General features: G+C 37.6%; 1 protein-coding gene across 6 annotated transcripts in view; it reads right to left on the bottom strand.

Annotated features, from left to right (window-relative positions):
* Window positions 1-320: 320 nt before the first annotated feature.
* Window positions 321-19542, bottom strand: part of UTRN (utrophin) — a gene marked incomplete at its 5' end in the record, with an annotated part of 401089 nt that continues 381867 nt past the window's right edge. For 5 of the 6 annotated variants that reach the window (XM_082306872.1, XM_082306873.1, XM_082306871.1 and 2 more), the window contains 6 exons: window positions 321-2499; window positions 4116-4138; window positions 6993-7079; window positions 8566-8674; window positions 14593-14836; window positions 15232-15390. In XM_082306872.1, the coding sequence (XP_082162998.1) occupies window positions 2491-2499; window positions 4116-4138; window positions 6993-7079; window positions 8566-8674; window positions 14593-14836; window positions 15232-15390 (631 nt within the window). In that variant the 3' untranslated portion in view covers window positions 321-2490. The remainder of the gene's footprint in view (window positions 2500-4115; window positions 4139-6992; window positions 7080-8565; window positions 8675-14592; window positions 14837-15231; window positions 15391-19542) is intronic. The other variant, XM_082306874.1, reaches the window with a different exon arrangement.

Raw genomic sequence — 19542 nt, 5'->3', positions numbered from 1 at the left:
TATATAGCATTTTTTAAATGAAAGCAGTCTGCTTCTCACTGATCAAATTTTAAATCTGTCATGAAACTGAGAAGGATTCCAGACTAAATCACTAAAGATGGGAAAACTGGAGAAAATATGCACAGACTTACGGGGAGAAAACACTGCTTAATCTCATTTATATAAATGCAAACCACACTTCAAAAATGCTGACACATAGAAATGGACTATCACAGCACTCCTGTATTAAAATTAATCTTCTTCAGAATGAAATTTTCAGCATTCAGCCATCCTTGAAGACCACAAAACTTGAAAGAACTCTATACTTTTTCTCATGTTACTGCATTATATTCCTTTTATTTATTATTGTCTCAGAGGAAGAATGTTACAATGTAGTGTCTGAAGTAGCATTACTTGGCAGCAGAGGACAAAGGATGCATACAAACACAGGCAGAAAAACAACTTTATACATAACCTCATATCAGAACAAAAATAAAAGCCACCAAATTCACTACTGAGACCTTTTTTTACTTATGTAGGGGGGTATTTTTAAGGATTCTTTGCCTAGAGAATGATGTAGCTTGATAAAAAGCAAAGTACTTTGCAGAGAACAGAATATAAAGCTATTTCCAATACTACTCGTGAGGTCTGAGGTAGAAAGGTGGTCATGGCTTTCCTCTTCTGTAAAATGTGGGGGTTTTTCTTCTCAAAATAACTACACTACTTTTTTTAATAGATTAAGCATTTATAGGAGTCAGCGTCTTCTCTTCCCACCTTGACAATTTTGCTCCACTCACTCAGGAGTAATATTTAGCATTTATATAGAGCTTTTCAGACACTAACTAAGCAAGCCCTACAACATCTTTGAGAGGTAAGTACTATCATCCCCATTTTACAGATGGGAAAACAGAGGCAGAGTGGTTAAATAACTTGCCAAAGGGTTCAGAAAGAACTGGCACCGGAGCCAACACTAGAACGTGGTCAACACTGTGCCCAAATCACTCCTTGAGCAGCAGCAGTCCAGGAGTGAATACTGTGGGTGCAGGACAATCTAGTTGGCACCACTTCACAAAAACACTAGAAATTCCTGACCTGCTGTCTTAATGTCCTCTACCATTTCTCAATAGCAGTAGAGAATTTACAACTCTTCCAATACCATTTTTAGATTTTTTTTTTTCTTCAGCAATAATTAAGAACAACACAGTTTAGTTTCTCTCCACTATACATGAAATATATTGCATGCAGTTTTACCCATTAAAGGTATGTCCTGAAATTAAAGCAAGTGCCCATGCAGCATTGTAAACTCTGTGAAGGCATTAAAATCTCTTATGATAATTTTAAAACTAGAGATCAGCTGATCAGTGACATAACTTTCCTGTAATTATCCCTATTTGAAGTACATAAATTAATGATTTCAAAGATAAAGATGAGTTGCAAGATTACAATGCCAAATGATAATATCTAAGTGCATTGCAGTTTTGAAGAAAACGTTCCATCGCTAATAGTATTGGAAAGGGCTTTCTAGTTGTCTCTTCATTTCCAAGAGGCAGACAAAAGACTGGTGTGTTTAGATCATCAGAAGGGGAACTCACAGAAATGAGCTTTACTTCACAGACTGCAAATTGCAAAACTTGAAGCAAGTTTGGCACAGCAGGAAACAGCAAAGCTTTGTCTCTGAACAAAGTTGGGAAAGATTACACTAACACAGACCTTACTAAAAACAACTTAAGCTATCATCTAAGTCCTCTTCTTAGCTATCTCCTGATTCAAAATAAAGTAAGGCTTAAAAAAATAATCCTCCAAATGGAGCGTGTTGGCTGGATAGAACTAAAAGTTAAAAATACCATCTTGGTGCATGAGGATGATGATTATGACTCGAAATGAGAGTTTACCTTGTTTAATGGGAGTTAAAATACTGTAGCTTGCACCCAACGGCAATTTTTGTTAACCAGTAACAATAATGCAGATTATGGGAACTTCATATGCCAATCCTGAAAAAAATCAAGGGTAATCTGAAATCTGTGTGGTCAGATGGTTAGCATATAAATAATCAGTACAGAATATTAACTGTGTGAGAATATAACTAAGGGTATTTTACAATGTAAAAGCAAAGAGCTGAAAGGAATGTATAAATGTAACATTTTGCTCCAAACTCCTTATGCAGTTCTCTTTACGATTATCAAAAAGAACGTATATAAAGCCCCTGCCCCTTTTCCCGCGGCTGTATATTTATACAAATCAGTGACAAATACTCCACTGCTCATTAATTTACAGTTGCATAGAAAGGGAAGAAGAAGAAGGAAAAAAAAAAACCACAATACTATAAAAACAACATCCTCGTCTTTGGGTATTCAGTGTTTTACTATTTCAAGTAGAACACGCAGTCAGAGCGAACAGCATGTTCCAGGGTCCCATGCAGCCTTCTGATGAAGTGGAACTCGCGACTGGTGGGTTGTAGAAAAGGGCTGTACTGCACGTCAGGAAGCACTGGTCGATGTCCAAGTGAACGCTTCACATTGCCTGTCATGATGAGAAATAGCCACGTCATTAACACGCACAGAAAGCTCTAAATACTCTGGGCTCAGTTCAGTTAAGGACTCGGGTGTCATCTTACAAAACCCCTTATTTTAAAAATTTAGATCTGTTGGCCCAAGACTCAGCAAATCACTGAGGTATGTAGTTAAGAGAAACCTAATTTTACTATACTGCAGTGTTTAAAATTCTTGTTGAATAAGGCCCAGAGGATGTTAGTCTACAGAGCAGTAAGTATAACTTAGAAACTCTCCATGTTCTGCACCCATAGAAAAAAGTTTAGGCAAACCACTGTCCTATCTGAAGCCTAAGTGGTAAAAATTGAGAGCATACGAAATCTGGATTTGGACTTGGCCCCTTCAAATGTGATGCTTATTTCCGGGCTCCTGTTTCATGATTCTGTTCCTGAACAGTCAAATGTGCCTTCTGTAATGGTTCTGGAAGAGCAGATTTGCAGTGAGACCATTTGGGAATCATCCTGTGTCTAAAAAAAATCAAACGCTTTTTCAGGAAGATTAGTCTTATTCACTGATAACACTGAAAGCTATCTCTGTGCCTGCTTAGAGGAAGGATTTCTGAAAAATGCTAGTTTAATTCAGTAATTAAACTTATAAAGAGACTGAAACACAAAGTCTGAGTTAACTGAGTGCAGGGCATGATTCATCCCATTCTCTTTAGAAATTCCTGTTTGGGAGGGCAATCCTGCTATCCCAGATACTGCAATCCAAGAAAGTGTTTGCAGAGCAGTATTTCTGAATTTTTAGATACTCATTTTGGGGAGGTCTGACCTTGCAAACTGTGGATTAATGGACAAGGTGAAGCAATTTGGGGGAGTAAATAGACTTTCCCTATCACTTAATTCTTCTCAAGTCTCACGCAGCAATTTGTGATAGTCTTTAAAACTTATTTAACAATGAAACTTTCAAAAAACTGCAAAGACACAAGATTATGTCGTTTGTTATTTGTTGTACGTGGACTCTAATATCAACCTAAAATTATAGCAAGTGTTTTTCCTATTTCTGTTACTTATAACAGAAATTTAACTGATCATTCATACCAGTTAGATTTTCAAGAACAAGTATCTCAATACCAGATTGTTTTCCACATTTTTGTGAACTCTGAAAGTGGCCAGATTTCTGCTTTGGGTTTGTAAAGTGGTTGCCTACTGGGAGAAGGCAGCTTAATCAAATGCCTAAGATGCTGTATGGCTCTTGGCCCTTGTGCCCTGGTTCCCATAGCTCCTGGAACCGAAGCGATGGGCACCAGGGCACAAGGATATATGGATGTCTTTGCAAGAACCAGCTTTGGTCTTGCAGAGCTGACGCTGGCTTGAAACTAATTGGCCCTGATAGATTTGAGCTGATTCCATCGGGTCAGCATCCCAGAACTACACACCATAGTATCTTTGGTAATGCCTGAAATAGCAGGAATTTTCTATTAATTGGTATAGTCCAAATCCAGCCTTCCTGTTACATCGGTCTAGCTTCCAAATAGACCTCTAGGGAAAAACAGAAAAAAATCCCGCCACTTGGCTTTACTGGAACTTTTCCGCTTGCTTTACTTTGTTTCCAATGACTATGCAAGTATGTAAACATGTCTCGTACCTGTGGTCTGCCAGTGAAACTTGCTGCAAATAGAAAAAACCAAAAGAAAGTTAGACATTTACATGATTCTGCATCTTGGTAGTTTAAAAACAAAAACAAGTGCCAGTAAAATTTGTACTACAGAAGAACAGAAAGACTCCTGTCTTAAAAAAAATAAACATTTAACTAGAAGTGTGTTGTAAGTGTCTATACATAACTTTCTTCACAAATTTACTTTTCTTGTAACAAATTTATAGCATTATGAATATATAGATGACATTAATTTTTCCTTTTTCACCACTTGTGACCATATAGATCTATGAGTGCTGTATTATAATACCACCTGTTCAAAATGCTCTGTTCTGGAACTCACTCAGATGCAAAGGCAAGAATTCTGCCCAACATTGCACACCTGCCTAGGTCTGAGGACCAACCTCATAAACAAGGGAGGAAAAGAAGCATTATATCAATTATCAAGGACCTGGTAACCAAAAACCCCCCATTAAGAGCAGTGCTGGCCTTACTATATGAATAATTGCTTCATGAGGGATATTTGGAGTAAGTAGAAATACTGATTTCAAGATTAATTATAGCTTGAAATCCATAAAAACAAATACAGCAAATAAGATGACTGGCTTCATTTTTTCCTGTCAAGATGGGATAAAAATAATCTACATAAGGTTCAGATGCTAGTAACTGTCCTTAATGAAAGCTGTGGCCAAGGTAGGAGAGACCAGTAGTGATGAGGTGGTGAAAAAATAGCTTTTTTTGGTTTGTTTTGAATGGATATGATACATTGAACATGAGGGCTGTTCTAATGAAATTTAGCTTGAGTACAATTAAAAAAAGGTAAGGATATTATTTTTTAAAGGTTAGGAATACAGTGATGCTCTTAAAACAGATTGCATAGGGAGTCCATGCAGTCTGCGTCATTGAAAGTCTTACAGAACAGTTTAGACAATTGTCCATCCAGGAAGACAGATCCATCTCAAACAGCCACAGGAAAAGATGGTGGACTAGATGGTCTGTCATGGTCTTCCCTAGCAAAACTCATAGATTTTAATGCACTCTGTTGGGAAGGCCAGACTAATAATCCTCATTCCAGGCTTCTAAAACAGTATATGAATCTTACATGGTTAAAAAAATATATATACACACTCCTAGTAAACCTCCCAAGTAAGAGATATTATAGAATGACTGAAGGAGAGCAAACATAACCAGTACCTACTAATCGCGGCATGCTGGTTTGGTTCGATTTCTGCAGCAGCATGCCAATGATAAAGGGAAAAATCACATGAAGTTTGGAACTGTGACTTCTTTTAATCTTAAATGCGCAGAAATGCTTCACAATACGAAAGGATGTGGGGCTACGGTTTTCACTTGCAGTCCTCTCCTGCCTCATTCGGGATATTGTTTTATGGACATTAGATTTTTTTCCCATGTTTCCTGGTAGCAGAGAGCAGACATTATTATCAAGCTTGCCCTGACACAGGAATGCAAGGGAGTGTTCCAGCAAAATTGCTGTAAATTCATTTGGACCAAATGTCCAGTAGCTGCTATACTGCTTATACGTGCAAGATAGGAATTTGCAAAACCAAGCATTGATACTTGACTTGTATTTTCTGCTGATTTGTATACATACACACCCTTGAGTTGTGCTGAGTAGCTCCACTAGCTGTTGACTTCAAGAAGAGATGCTCCTTAGAATCAAATCCTTAATTTGCAAAGCGATGGGCTCTGAACTATTGAACTCACTGAAAATCTCAAAGGACAGCTGAAACAAAACCTTTTTTGCTAGATCCTAATTTGCTTTCTCAAAATGTGTGAAGTGCGTCTTCTGTGATGCAGTTCTTCAGAGCCAAGCAATGTACGTACAAGGGAGAAAAGGGGTATTTTAACAGGGTTCACCGCGTTTACAAAACAGAATAGAATAGAGTTCAATCTCGATGCTTCCAAAAGGACTGGCCATAAACACCCTCCCTCTCACTTCTGCCATTTAAAACTGACCCTCATTACTACATTTCATTTGAAAGAACTGTTGAAAGTTTAAGAATATATCAAAGTTTTCACTACTTTTTTTCTAAGGGAAAAGAACTGAAAGTGAAGATACCTATGTATGCATGTATTCAAAAAACCCAAAATACATGAATAACAAAGTTGCCACTTCACCTCCCATGCCAAAACCTACGATCTGTATGAAATACTGCTGGAACCAGAGAGAGAGCTCCTCACTCTTCTAAGTGCAGTGACACTCTGGAAGGAACAGGATCAGTGGAAATGTATGTCTGCTGATATAAGCCTTGCACAGGAAACTAATTGGTTTTCCTTTTGATTTCTCTTTAATAGGCACTGAATAAAATATCAACTTTCAATGTATTTAAGCAGGGAAAGGTGTTATGTGCTGTGTTAACAGTTATTGCCTCTGGTCAATTAGTTTAATAAAACTAGTTCAGTAATTAGTTCAGGCAGTCAGGATTGGGCTATGGTCCCTCCTGTTGCCTAAGGCCTTTTTTTCAAGTTTTATTAGAGAAACAGCATTCAGAATTTCTGAATCTACATTCACTTAAGTTCTACATGAGGTTTCCATCAGCAGCTAATGGGATTATAGGTCTCTTTTTCCTTTACAGTGGCACAGCTGAAAATTCCATATGGAGCTATAGGCTTTTCTTATAGTGAATCAATTCCACTTAAAACCTGAGAACATTTGTTTATTTACCTTCACAAATAGTGTCTACTGAGGAACTTCAAAGAACAGAATTAGGTAGCTTGCATATCTTGACAAGAAATCTCATCAGAGATATTTTTTTTTCCTAGTCAATACCACAAGAATGACTTTTTTCTTCAAAACACCACCTCAAATTCAATACCATTCTCAGCGACATATTTTGTTACACTTACAGCAGCAAGCTGGAAATGTGCTGTTGATTTGCTCCATAACATCTGTTAAATCTGTGTTGGTATCATGAGGTGGAACTAACAAGTCATCTGCAGATATGACAACAAAAAAGAGCAATGAATTTAGTAACGAGAGGAGGAAAAAAGAAAGGACAAGAACATTCTGAAAGGCAATCTCGTCCAGCCTTCCAGTTAAATATTCCTTTATATTTCAAGGGAAACCACTACTTGAAGCCGTTGTAACTTAATATGCAGGAATTGTCATTGATAATTGCCAGCCTTAGGAGAGGAGGTGAAAGTTACATTACTGATTCGCAGCAGAACTCATTTCTCTTTTATTAAAGCTTAACCATTGCACTCAAGATTTAACTAGAAGAAATTGTCAGGAAGGAGCAGTACATAGGAATATACAGTTAAAATAAATAAAAGGTTTACAAGATGAAGGAATTATACTCAGTAGCTGCTCAATTAAAAATCTGTTCCATTTTCAGATGATTTGTCATGTAACTTTCAGAGCAAATACACCATTCTTTTTCTGAAAAAAACCCCCATTTATCTTTTAGATGTTTTTTATTCAATATGCACCAGCAATTTCACTAGTGTTAAAATCTTCCTTGCCTTTTTTAAAAAAAATGCTGCTTAAAATTACCCAAGGGAATGGTTAGGGAATACAACTGGCTTTGTTCCTGGCAGTGTTATTAGACAGCATCTCATAAATCTACCATTGCATTAAATCAGACTTGAAGAAGTTCCATGTTTTTCCAGATAAATTAAAGCAAAAACACATGTCAATGCTGAATGAAAACTTTTCAGTATGCAAGAGAATATTTTTCCTGTTTTCCACAGAAATAAAATCATTTTTTAATCTACAACACAAAGCCTCGGAAAAAAAAAACATGGAGGAAACTGCACTTAAGATAATTTGCGAAAAATGTTTTAATTTTTCTCCTAATTTTGAGCATTCAATGGTCTGTAGTGATTTCTGCTAGTTCCCAGTGGAATTAATGAGTTCTGATATTGGAGAATTTAAAATAACCTTTCAAGAGCGAAATCCCCTCATGTGCAGAGGCTGCACACTCAATAATTCCTAAAGATGTGAAGTCTTTGAAGGGTGGGGTCATCAAAATACCAGGATAAGCAGATGATACACAAGAATTTTTAAAGCAGCCATCAGGAAGCTTTGATTACACGTTTTGGACATTTGTTCCTGTATCTGACAGATCACGTAGGTGCATGCGTGTACTGTAGGACAAACAGCTGTTGGCCATTTCAGTGCAATGAAATCTGGTTCCCCCTTCAGTGAGGATTTGCCCAGTAAATTCACTTGCTCAAAATGGATGGGACTAAGGAGTCGATTGACAGAGATCCATAATTTCAGAGTCACACGGATTCTTGTGATACTGCAGCTGTTTGCAAGTGTGGGGAAGCAACAGCTCCAGCTGCAGTAACTCTTGTTCCCAGCAGCATCACAAAGATCAGCTCCTTTTATTTATAAATCTTTTCAGAAAGATGCAACAAGCTTATTCAGTAGTCACCTACAGACCCACGCAGTACATTATCTGATCAAAACGCTTACCTGTCTGATGAAACTGTGAGCTTGTCTCTTGCTCGAGCGGGTAGCCAAGGGCAGAGTGCTGGGGCGAAGCACAGGGGGAGGCGCCATTAACTCGGGAGTCTGACTCAGGCTACATTAAAGACAATAATACCCAAATTTAGATAAATTGTATCTACAGAATTTAAGTGTGGGCTTGTATGCAGTCATCCTGCTCCTTTCCTTTTTCATGTGCTCTTTCTTGTTTGTTCTCCAAACTACTGAAAGTTGGCTTAGGTCTGTACAACCGTTAGGAGGGAAAAAAACCAAACCAACAACTTGTTAAAAGAAAATTTAGACTTAAGTGTCATTCTTTTCAGTTGATGGCCTTGTTAAAAACAATGTTCTGTTGCGAGCACGCACCACAGAAACAATGTTATGCACAACCCAAACAGTCTGCCGAGGCTCTTGGTCCAACTACGCAGAAAGGACTACCCAAAAGTATTACTGGGGTTGTATGTATATGTATGGATACATACATACATATACATATACACAGAGGATATTCAGCTAAGGTCTCCTAAGGAGCTTTACTAGGATGACTGATCATGCTTAGAAACAACTGATCAATCATGAACAGTTTTGCAAAACTCCTTCACAATCAAGCCAAGTGAAGACACAAGATTCAAGAGAACTTTAAATCTAAAAAGTGGCAGCTAGCCATTGCTCCTGCTGAGGCTGCTTCTCAATAGCGTGGAGGACACCAGATTTGCAGGAAAACTATGTACTATGTAATCTCCAGGAAATTACAAGAAAGAACCCATGCACTTTGAAAACTGTGTTGTAGGCAAGCCTTTCTGGACTCTTAAATTCACCTGAAGAATCAAACACATAAATTCTATATTACATTTAGTTGTAACCATGTATGTGCTTGAGATTATGTATAAGTATACATATATGGACACAAAAATAAGAAAAGACCGTAAGACTTCTTCACTATAACAACTCAGAAATATTGGAAGGGATCTTTTTCGGGCATTTTTTTTTTTCCTCTTTTCCTTCTTTCTCATAAGAAATCTTTTGAGGAAGAGAGCAGTAAAACAGTATGTGAGCTCTAGAAGTCATTGTTCTGAAAAAACAGAAGCATGTCGAACAGAATTTACATCTGAGGCAGTTACAGAATCTTAGCTGAAATGGTTGCCCCTATCATTTATCTTTTTGATTGCAAATCATCAAATTACTTCCAAACAGCTTAAAGAGCAGATTATTTACGTAAATCTGTCAAAAGCAGATACAGAAGTAATAAAAAAAAAAAATCATTACTTTTAAGCTTTTTTTGAAACTGAGACTGAACAAGTACAGAGAACAGCCATGAGACTTGATGTGAAGAAGTATATAGAACAGCAGTTACTTTGTGCACAAGTTTGCTCCTTTGCAGCTCACAGCCTTAAGTGTGACATTCAATTTTTTGAGACAACTTCCAGTTTAAAAAAAGAATCTTCAACAAAACTGAAGATTGTTGAACAACAGAAGATACTTTTTCTTCCATACACAGTGGTGAGAAATAGGAGGAAATGTTTCCTTGAGCACTCAGCAAATCTTTTTTTCTCCTCCAAATCTCATCTCTCTTTCAGTATGACAATACCAACTTCCAGCTTTGTCTAAAGGAATAAATCAAGAAATATTTCTCTGCATATAGAAGACAAAGAAAAATGGAAATGTTTTCAAGCCAGCCAAGAATTTTACCATCAAGACACTCCTATGAACACTGAATGCCTATCAAGTAGTTAAGTAATTTTCTATGCAGTATCAGGCTTCAATCCAGCACAGGGTCTAGATAAAATGTGTGGTGATTTTAAATAGGCCAAGCCTGGGGTAACTAACTCCAGGTAATTCTGTATAGCCAGGAACCTCTGTTCAAGAAGACGTTAGAGCTATAATGGTAAGGAGACAAAGCAAACTCTCCAAGGGTTAAGAGTTACTTCAGTACAGAACAAGGCTAACTCCAGCAGCAGAGTGGCTGCTTGCCCACCCCACAAACAGACAGACAGAGAGAATTTGAATCATCCAAAATGCAAACTTGCACCTGGACTGGATCTCCGTCCCTCTTTAAGCAGTAACTGTGCAGAAATGGTGCAGAGATGACTGAGGGTGACTGAGGAAGGAAGATCGGTGCTAGACTTAATACAAAACTGCAGTACGGCAACACATTGGCTAGATCAAGGACAATGAGGCACTGTAAAGTCAAGATTAATTAGGGTAGAAAGGAGATGCCTGCGAACTTAAATGATGAGTTAGCAGTGAAGGTTATTTAGTACCACTTAGGAGTGCTATTGCAAATGACAAAAAACCCCTGCAGAGCACAAGGACTCTAACAGTGGATAAACTGAGAGCAAACAAAATATACTTGGAATACTTCACATTGATGTAACATATATTGCTGCAGCAGTCAGAATGAAATATTGCAGTTGGATTTAAAATAAAAAACAAACAAAAAAATCACATCCCTTTCTAATCAGAAGACAGTGTCTGATGACTTCTTTTTCATTTAAATATACTGATAAATGTTACATCACATAGTTCCAGTGACTGCAGTAACAAGAAAAGCCAAAACAAACCAAAACCACCTTCTTCCAAAATGAGGACAATACTGTCAAGCAAATGAAAAGTTGCGTTTGGAGCAGAAAGGGAAGAGTTCTGGTAATGGCATAAATGCTTTAATATAATAATCAGATACTGGAAAATGTTAAATGCAAAATAGTTGAGGATATAGCTGCATGTATTTACACAATTTAACAGTTTTACTGGGAGAGAACCTGAGAAAAAACTGTAGAAAATCATGTTCTACTTGACCCCAGTTGCATAACATCTACAAAATCTGATTACTTCCATCATCAGCCCCCTTCAGGCATCATGAAGTTCATGCCGCCTTATTCAAAACAACCCAGCAGACAACCCTTAAGCCAGAAACCGTAAGAAAATAGCCCTAGATGTTACTATATGCCTGCTTCTTCTTCCTGAAGAAATGAAAGCAGAGAGATCGAACACGTCTCTATAGGGATGGGGGGGAAGTTTCCAACTTCAGTTTCTGGGAGTTTTCAAACTTCTTTTTATGCAAAATCAAATAAAGATATAAATGGACAGATAAGTTCTTCTCCAGAAAACTCTGAAATTGAAGGATTTTTCTGTATTACAGCAGTTTTTAAAGCATTTCAAGGGAGATATTCATTTTAACCAATTTTGATCTACAGTGCCTTATTTCACCATGCCTCCTGCTGGTGTCTTTCCCAAAGAATAGCCTGAAGTGTTCTGTGGCTTAATGGATAGATAAAACATACCCATTCTTCCCTCGACTTCTGTTGCTTTTGGTAAAAAAACAAAAAACAACAAAACAAAAAGCTCCCCTCTCCTCCCCCCAACCTCTGAATCACAGAGAACCTCAAAAAGGCCAATTCTCTTTCCACATCCATTACAGATGTTTCTTCTTGTTCCAGACTTATTCTCCCAGTTTCTTTCTGTTCCAGACCTATTCTCTCAGCCACAAAAGAAAAAGTCTTCTCTGCTCTTTTGATAAAACTCCTCTGCTTTCAGTTGGAGAGGGAGCTGCAGTCTTTATTTTCTCTGTCTCAGAGTCTGATCATATAGCCATTGACAGATGATTTTAGCTCCCATTAACTTCAATATCAAATCCAATATGAAACCTCTATTCAGTAGCTCAGACAGGCAGAGAAAAATCCAAACAGGCTTTAAATGCCCTTCATAATAGGTCTTCTACTTTGCACATGCAGTATCTAAAAGGGCTGAAGAACGAAAAGTGAAAATGGATTCTTTATTTTTTTCTCTATATGATTAACATGTTGGTATCAAAGTTGTCACAGGCCAGTTCTGTTTCACCTTCCTCTTTGGCACTGTAATCAATCAGGCAGACAAAAATAACAATATCGTGTGACAGCCACCAATCCTTTGGGCTTGCTAAAATAAAAATAGCATGGTAACCTCAGAATTGTGACCTGAGGTAGGCAAATGTGCAGTGAGGACGCATGCATATTTCTGCTAAAGGTGCTCCCTAAAGAATGTCTTAGAATGCTCTCATCTAGATTAATCAGTTACTACAGGAAAGTTTCTAAATTTCATTAATTTTCTACCCAAATATCTGTATGCAGACAGACTCACTCCGTATCTTTTAGAGAAAAAAACTCCCAGTATTTTAGATTCAGGGGCAAGTTATTAACCCAAACAACAGTCAGGAGGCTAAGGGAAGAAGAGAAACGGAGAGACTTGCTGTTGACAGAAGAGAGAAACAGAGGTGGCATGAAATGCCAGTCACAGCAAAGAAATTGCTGTAAAACAGTTGTGTCCTTTAATACCAGTAATTATTATTCCAGGAATTACAGAGTTGTTACATATTTTGGCATTGGGACTTAAGAGAATCTTCTACCCAAATCATCCATCTCATTAATGAGAAAAGGTATATATACTTAGATCCTCAGTTGGCTTCTGATAAAGTCCTTCCTCAAGCAGTGAAAGAGGTAAAGACTTTCATAGACTGTGAATGGCCTAGGGGCAGAAAAACATGCTCAAGAGTGGTCTCTTTTTTTTTCAGAAAGTTAAGGGGACACTAATGGGATTTAGTGCTGCTTCATAATTGCATTAATGTCAAGATAAAGAAGTTGCAAAGCACATATACTAAAAATATGAATTATTTACAATTTCTGAATCCCCTTTAGGGGAGTAGCTTCAGCATCCTTGGAGACAGCCTGCAAAAAGCTGCTTAGTGGCAGGTCAAAAAACCCCCGCTAAATAAAGTAAGGATGCATGTAGAAAGGCATATTGAAAAGTCACAGACGTATTATAAAAGCAATAACGCAGACCTTCTCATAAAACTGACTTCGTACTAGCCCCTCAGAAGCACGGCACGGCTCCCACAGAGGGGGCAGATTTCAGTCAGGAAGCAAGAGAGCAACAGTATCTAGTTAATGAGGTGTAAATGATCAGAAGCACTGAAAAAAGTCAACGCTTCTCCCTTACCCTATCAGAAACCACAAGTTGCAGAATGCCCAGAAAAATCCAAAGGCAGAGCTGATATGAAGACATTGCTGCCCCTCTCCCCTTCCCACTTTATCACAACACACATGTACACCCTAAAGGTCTTACTAAGAATGTTATAAGGATACTGAAAAGATTACAAAATTATAAGATCATCCACAGCTACATTAGAAAACAGAAAGTTTTGAAGGGTGAACATATTTCTGCTTTTAAGTACTAAGCTTAAAGTGACTGTGGGTTTGGCAGAACTTCTGTGTTTCTGTTCCAGAGCTGTTTCTTTGCAGATTTTAAAACCTTCTCTGAAACACCTAGTATTGGCCACAGTTCTCAAGATACTTACTTCATGAATGATTGTTAACAGTTGCATCAGTTGTTATCTTTCTTGTTAAATATTTAAGCTACTCAAATACTGATTAAAGATGTTAGAATGACAGCAACAAGAACAAAAATACTCTGCTAGAGTGGTAAGGAAGCCATCGGAACAGATGCATCTTATTGCTATTCAGCCAAAACTTCCTAGAAAAATGACAAAGCCAGTGAAACAACCAACCAAAAATAATGCTCCTTTGCATTTTAGACATATCTTTGGCCATCTGTCTTTGACATGCTAAGAAAGGTTTCAGTGACTAATCATGACAACAAATAAACAACTTATTTAAGGAAGGATTGGAAAACTGAAGTCAAATACAGGGTGCAACTGGCACCGTTACTTGGAATAGGGTATGTATTTTCTTCCCCCTGCTTTTTAATTCGTGAAAAACTATTGCACTTATTTGTGTTACTCTCAACATTTCATAAGTTACCATGATCACTCCAGCACTTGTAATCATCTTGTGCTCATTTGACTTTCACTATGGTTTATGCTAGATGGTAGGAAAAAAATATCTCTTCATCCTAGAAATGACCGAGTGCAACAGACCAAGCTGGTGGGGTGAAACTATCTGCAGTAAAATTCCAGTGCCTTCGTAGCACCAAGAAATTCATCATGCAGAAACAACATGGGGAAAGACATCAGTGTACATCTACCTGCTCAAGTAGCTGCCGTAGCCGGTGAAGCTGAGACTCCAATTGTTTATTGTGATCTTCCAATATTTGCATCCTTGCTTCCAGGCGACCTTTATGTTGCCTCAGGAGTTTAGCTTCAGCAATGAGCTCGGCATCTTCAGAAGCATGCTGAGGTGACACAACAGAGTCGGGAGGTGATGCAAGAGGGTTTATTCCTCTCCGAAGATGTTGCTCCTTTAGTTGCTCATATTCTATTTGCAGACTCCTGGTATATTGAAAAGAGGAGGAGAATGATGACTTAATCAAGCAAATTAAAATAAAAAACATCCTTAGATCAAATGATGTTATCATCACCTCCAACTACAGAACACAAGTAGCTCATACAAAGACAACGTCTTGACTTGTGGTTTATGGGAAAAAAACATAAAACATAAACCAATAAAGTAGATGTGAAACTAAGGTATTTTATCACAGACCCACCCTCTTCTACCTAACAGTCAGGCTATACATGACATATGCCTTGATCGATTTTTTGGTTTTTGCTAAAATCATGACTCCTAGGTCCATCTCTTCTCATCTCGAGCAACTATACATAGTATAGGCATGGTTCAAACAACAATGAGGTGTCAATTCAGACACCAGGTAGGGTGATTATGAGACCTTTGCTCTTCCTCGAGGTCAGCAATGATGCGCTCCAACTCTCCTCGCTCTTCCTTTTCCACTGACTTGAGTATCTGAGCAGGACTCTGCGGCTGACTCACAGGCGACTCTCCTCCCAGCGTCTGACAATACTGCTGGATAAGGGCGTGCTCATCCTCTCTAGAGCAATAAAACAACACAGATAAAGACAAAGCAGTAAAACATTTATTATATGAGCAAACATCTTTGTCAAGCTGAGGGGTTTTGTTTGTTTGTTTATGAAAAAAGACTAAGAGAGCAGGAAATAAGCCTGCAAGAATCTAGTATATGTGTCAGATGTGTGTCTCAGCAAATTGTTTTAAAATTTTTATGAGCTGTTTCTAAAAAATATACTGCAAAAAAACATATAAACATACAATGCACAGGAAAAAGAGGATTGATCTGTAGTAGTGTGAAAGACCAGTTTAATGTATGCATAAAGAACAAATGCTGCTGGTGGTTTGAAAAGAAATAATGAAAGCAAGAATCTGAGATAATATAAACCAAAAATGACTGACTTGAAAGGCCTTAAAAATAAACAAAACCAAACAAGCTACCTAGTTTGTAGTTCCTTGTTTTTTTTTTTTTTTACCATAAATAGGTGACATTTTTAATATTACTTAGGAGATAATTTTGGTGTGCTCAATTTACCTAATAAAATTAGAGAGAAAAAAATCCCCACAGAATTTGTCAAGAAGTCAGAGTAATGAATCATCAAGTATCTAGCTAACACTGTGCACTGCACAAAGGGACTGACAATGCTGCAAAAATAATGCTATAGGTTTTGAATTAGCATTATATTTCCAGGTTTTTTTTCCTGTTTTGATACACACCCGATACCTTGAAACTCTTCAAGGGTAGCAGATCTCCTCCTCCTTACAGATTCAGGGATAGAAATAAACTGTAACACTGTCGTCCTCCTGACTCGCATAGAAATTACCTCCTGGTAAGGAGATACAGAAGTCCTGACACTTTCAGTTATGCTATAATGTCCAAATGAGTTTGCTTTTGTATAGGTGTGCCTTTCTTCCTCAGTTGTTGGCTTTCCTCCATAAGTAAAGTCAGATGGATAGAAAGTGAAGGATACCATGTCCTAAAAACAGTTTGCTTGCTGGCGTACTCAAGAAGGATAAATCAGCAGCAGAAAAACATACACTATTCATGTTTTTAAGAGAGAAACTGCTGCAGCAGTATGAATGCTGAAGAAAACCCTCCTTAAATTCGCTTCTTTGCTTGACTACAAACCAGAGACTGCATACCTTATGATACTGTGAAGTACTGTCCCTACAAACTTTAGAATAAAGATCTTCCACAGTTAAAGCATGGTCAACAACAGAGAGAAAAATGCGTGAGCAGTATATATACGCATATTCAGATATCATTTAGAAAATAGACTTTTTGACGTTAAAAGTATTTCTTGTGCTGACTGTTTTCCTACTATTGTTGGAAAGAAGAAGCTACAAATTCTGCTATTAACTGATTGTGGTCTGACATAATGAAAAGTATCCTCAAGGACTGCCTTTGAAAGCACATAAAAAAATAGGAAGTTCATTATATGCAAAGCATTTATTTTCCAAGTAAAAGTGTAATGGAGCTTTTCAAGAGGCTCTTTTAAATTTGCTGTCGGTCAGTTTAACATCTTTCATCACAAAGGATCCAAATGTACAGTCTCATTTGAATGAATACTAAACCCAGTTATTTAGACATGTGTACCCTGGAAGAAACATAAGTTATTTCTGTGGTGACAAATAATCTATAAATAAACACATGTACAAGTAAAACATTATCGGGTGTTTTACAGGCCATGCACATGGATTGGGATTTTTCTCAGAAATACATTCAAGCTCCTGGGGCAAAGGGAGCAAATGCATGTGACAGGAACAAATGAGAGCTGCAAACATACTGCTTGTGTAATGGAAGACCCTATTTTATCCTGCTGAACCAAGATTTTTTGGTAACTCAGTACATCAATACCCGTTTAAAAGCATCACCAGTATTAGGAGCAAGCCAAAATAACCACGGATTTAATAAAAACTGATTCTTGGTGTTTCTCTCTTAGAAAAGCACCTCTATCATGCAGCAAAGTAATTTGGTTCTTTGCAGTACTGCTTAAGACAACCTTTTTACTGAAGACGAATCCTATGGTAGACCACCACTGAACTATTTCTTCTCAAGGATAACTATTCACTACCTACCCAACGCTATCATGTGGTCTTCCACTTTCTGCCTTGTCAATGAGATTTGAAAATCTAGACTATTACAATCAAACAAATGTGCATGAAGTAACACTATACGTAAAGAACCCAAACCAAACCAAACCAAAGAATTATAGCCTGGACAGATCTATCCACTTTCAAAGTTCTTGGCATTCTATTCCACATAAGTTCATTTATGATATAAAGTTTAAAAACAGTCAGATATGAAAGCATCCTTCCACAGAGCTCTAGTTGTATATCACTTTCCTTTGTCCTATCTTTTGTGATTAACTACTGGTTTGCAGAAAGTTTACATGTAAAATTGAAAAAGGAACCTAATTAGTGAGTTCTTCCACTTTTAACAATGAGTTGAAAGCTTAATGGCAATAATATACACTCACTTATTTCTTATCTGTCCTGGCTGTAGTCAGTACTATACTCATGAGAAGAAATGGCAATATTGATCTTCCCATGCAAATGAATAAATGTAATGAATTTTTCATTCCATACAGCTATATAATTAAAATATAATTGGGGCTGTATGTGCATTTAAGTCCCTCAAAAATATAGGGGATATCTGACAGTGTTAGCGGCAAAAGAAACGGAACAGTGCTCCTTTTTTTTTTCCTTACCTACAGAAAAAAGGCCTCTAACTGCTTTCTCTTCTCCACTACTTGAGTGATCTCAGGGAAACCCATCATCGCTTCCTTTGTTATTTCACATTAGTCTAGTTAAAACTAATGCAAATGCTACTGCAGTTAATGAAGTTTGGATCAGGTCCTTATGTGATAATGAAAGCCTCATGATGCTTCTCCACCCTTTAACCATCTTGATAAAAAAACCCCACCCCTTATAACTAAATTTTTGCCAAAGTGATGTAACCCCTTTTGGGGCTTCAAACTCTGTGGTATAGAGCAGGGCTTCTACAGCCCTGCAAAATGTGCAGAATCCCCTCACGGCAACCGAAACGGCTGCACTAAGCCGGGAAGTGCTGGCGATTCAACGTCGTATCTTCAGCGAGCACAGAAACAGACTGTTAAAGCAGACCAGAGAGAGGACGCAGCTTTATCATCCAGGTTTCAAAACACTGTTTACATATTAATTTAAATGATACAGTGTAACTACACATACAGCCTTCTTTAGTGCAAGGGTGTTGATGTTGTCAGGCAAGGTTCACATGATCAAGTAGTTTAGTCTGGTTATTTTAATTAGGCATCAAAAAGCTGCTGTCTCCATTTTAAGATGATGAATTAGTTTATGAACAACTGTAGGTCATCTGAAATTGATTTTTTTTAAATAAGGCTCTGTAAAGCTGGATTTATTATATTTATTTGAAATTATTCAATCTGAAATTCTGTCAAGATTTTACATTAGATGTAACTTCATCGTTTACTGAAACTTATAAACCAATTAAAGAAAGAGTTTATGCCGTAAATGCTTAGATACTTTGTCTGTATTGTGGTCCAGTAGGTGACATCAACACAGCTAAATACCAATTGTTCAAGAAGGATTCCAGATAATTTTATAGTTTGGACTCTCAGTTATTCAGTCCAGAGAAAATTTGATTTCCCTCGTCTCTCACTGGTTCAGAGTCTCAGAGTCTGCACAGGACAGACTGTGAATATTGACTGATCTTTTTTCAGGGATCACACCTTGCAACTGACAGCAGGCTTTTTCACATGCTGGAGGAAGTGCTGACTAAAAGAAGTCTTCTGAAGGAAAAGTCTGTTTTTACCATGATGTTCCACCTCTGGTGTGTCTTGCAAAATTACTGGTTCAAAAAACCTGAACCTCGAACTGCACCAGCAAACCTCATGACTGTAATTAAGACAGATTCAATAGTAGCAGAGCAGTCCCAGGGCAGGGCTTCACAATGACCTACAACATGAAGTAGCAACACATGCTCTATGGCACACACACACTTTCATTTTGAGAATCTGGGACTCTTCTGCAGAATTGGTTGGAGATGGCAATCAGCAACCAAAATAAAAGCACAACATCAAAATAAATTCGTCATCCTTTCTTGGTGGTTATTCACCTGAAGACACCACATGCTTCAAGAAAAATCTAGAAGTACACAAAGTCCTGCAACAGCAGA

Source organism: Platalea leucorodia (genome assembly GCF_965183815.1).
Source record: "Platalea leucorodia genome assembly, chromosome: 3".
In the NCBI taxonomy this organism is placed as follows: Eukaryota; Metazoa; Chordata; class Aves; order Pelecaniformes; family Threskiornithidae; genus Platalea; species Platalea leucorodia.
Note: the sequence above shows the minus strand (reverse complement) of the source record. Positions and strands in the feature narration are given on the sequence as shown.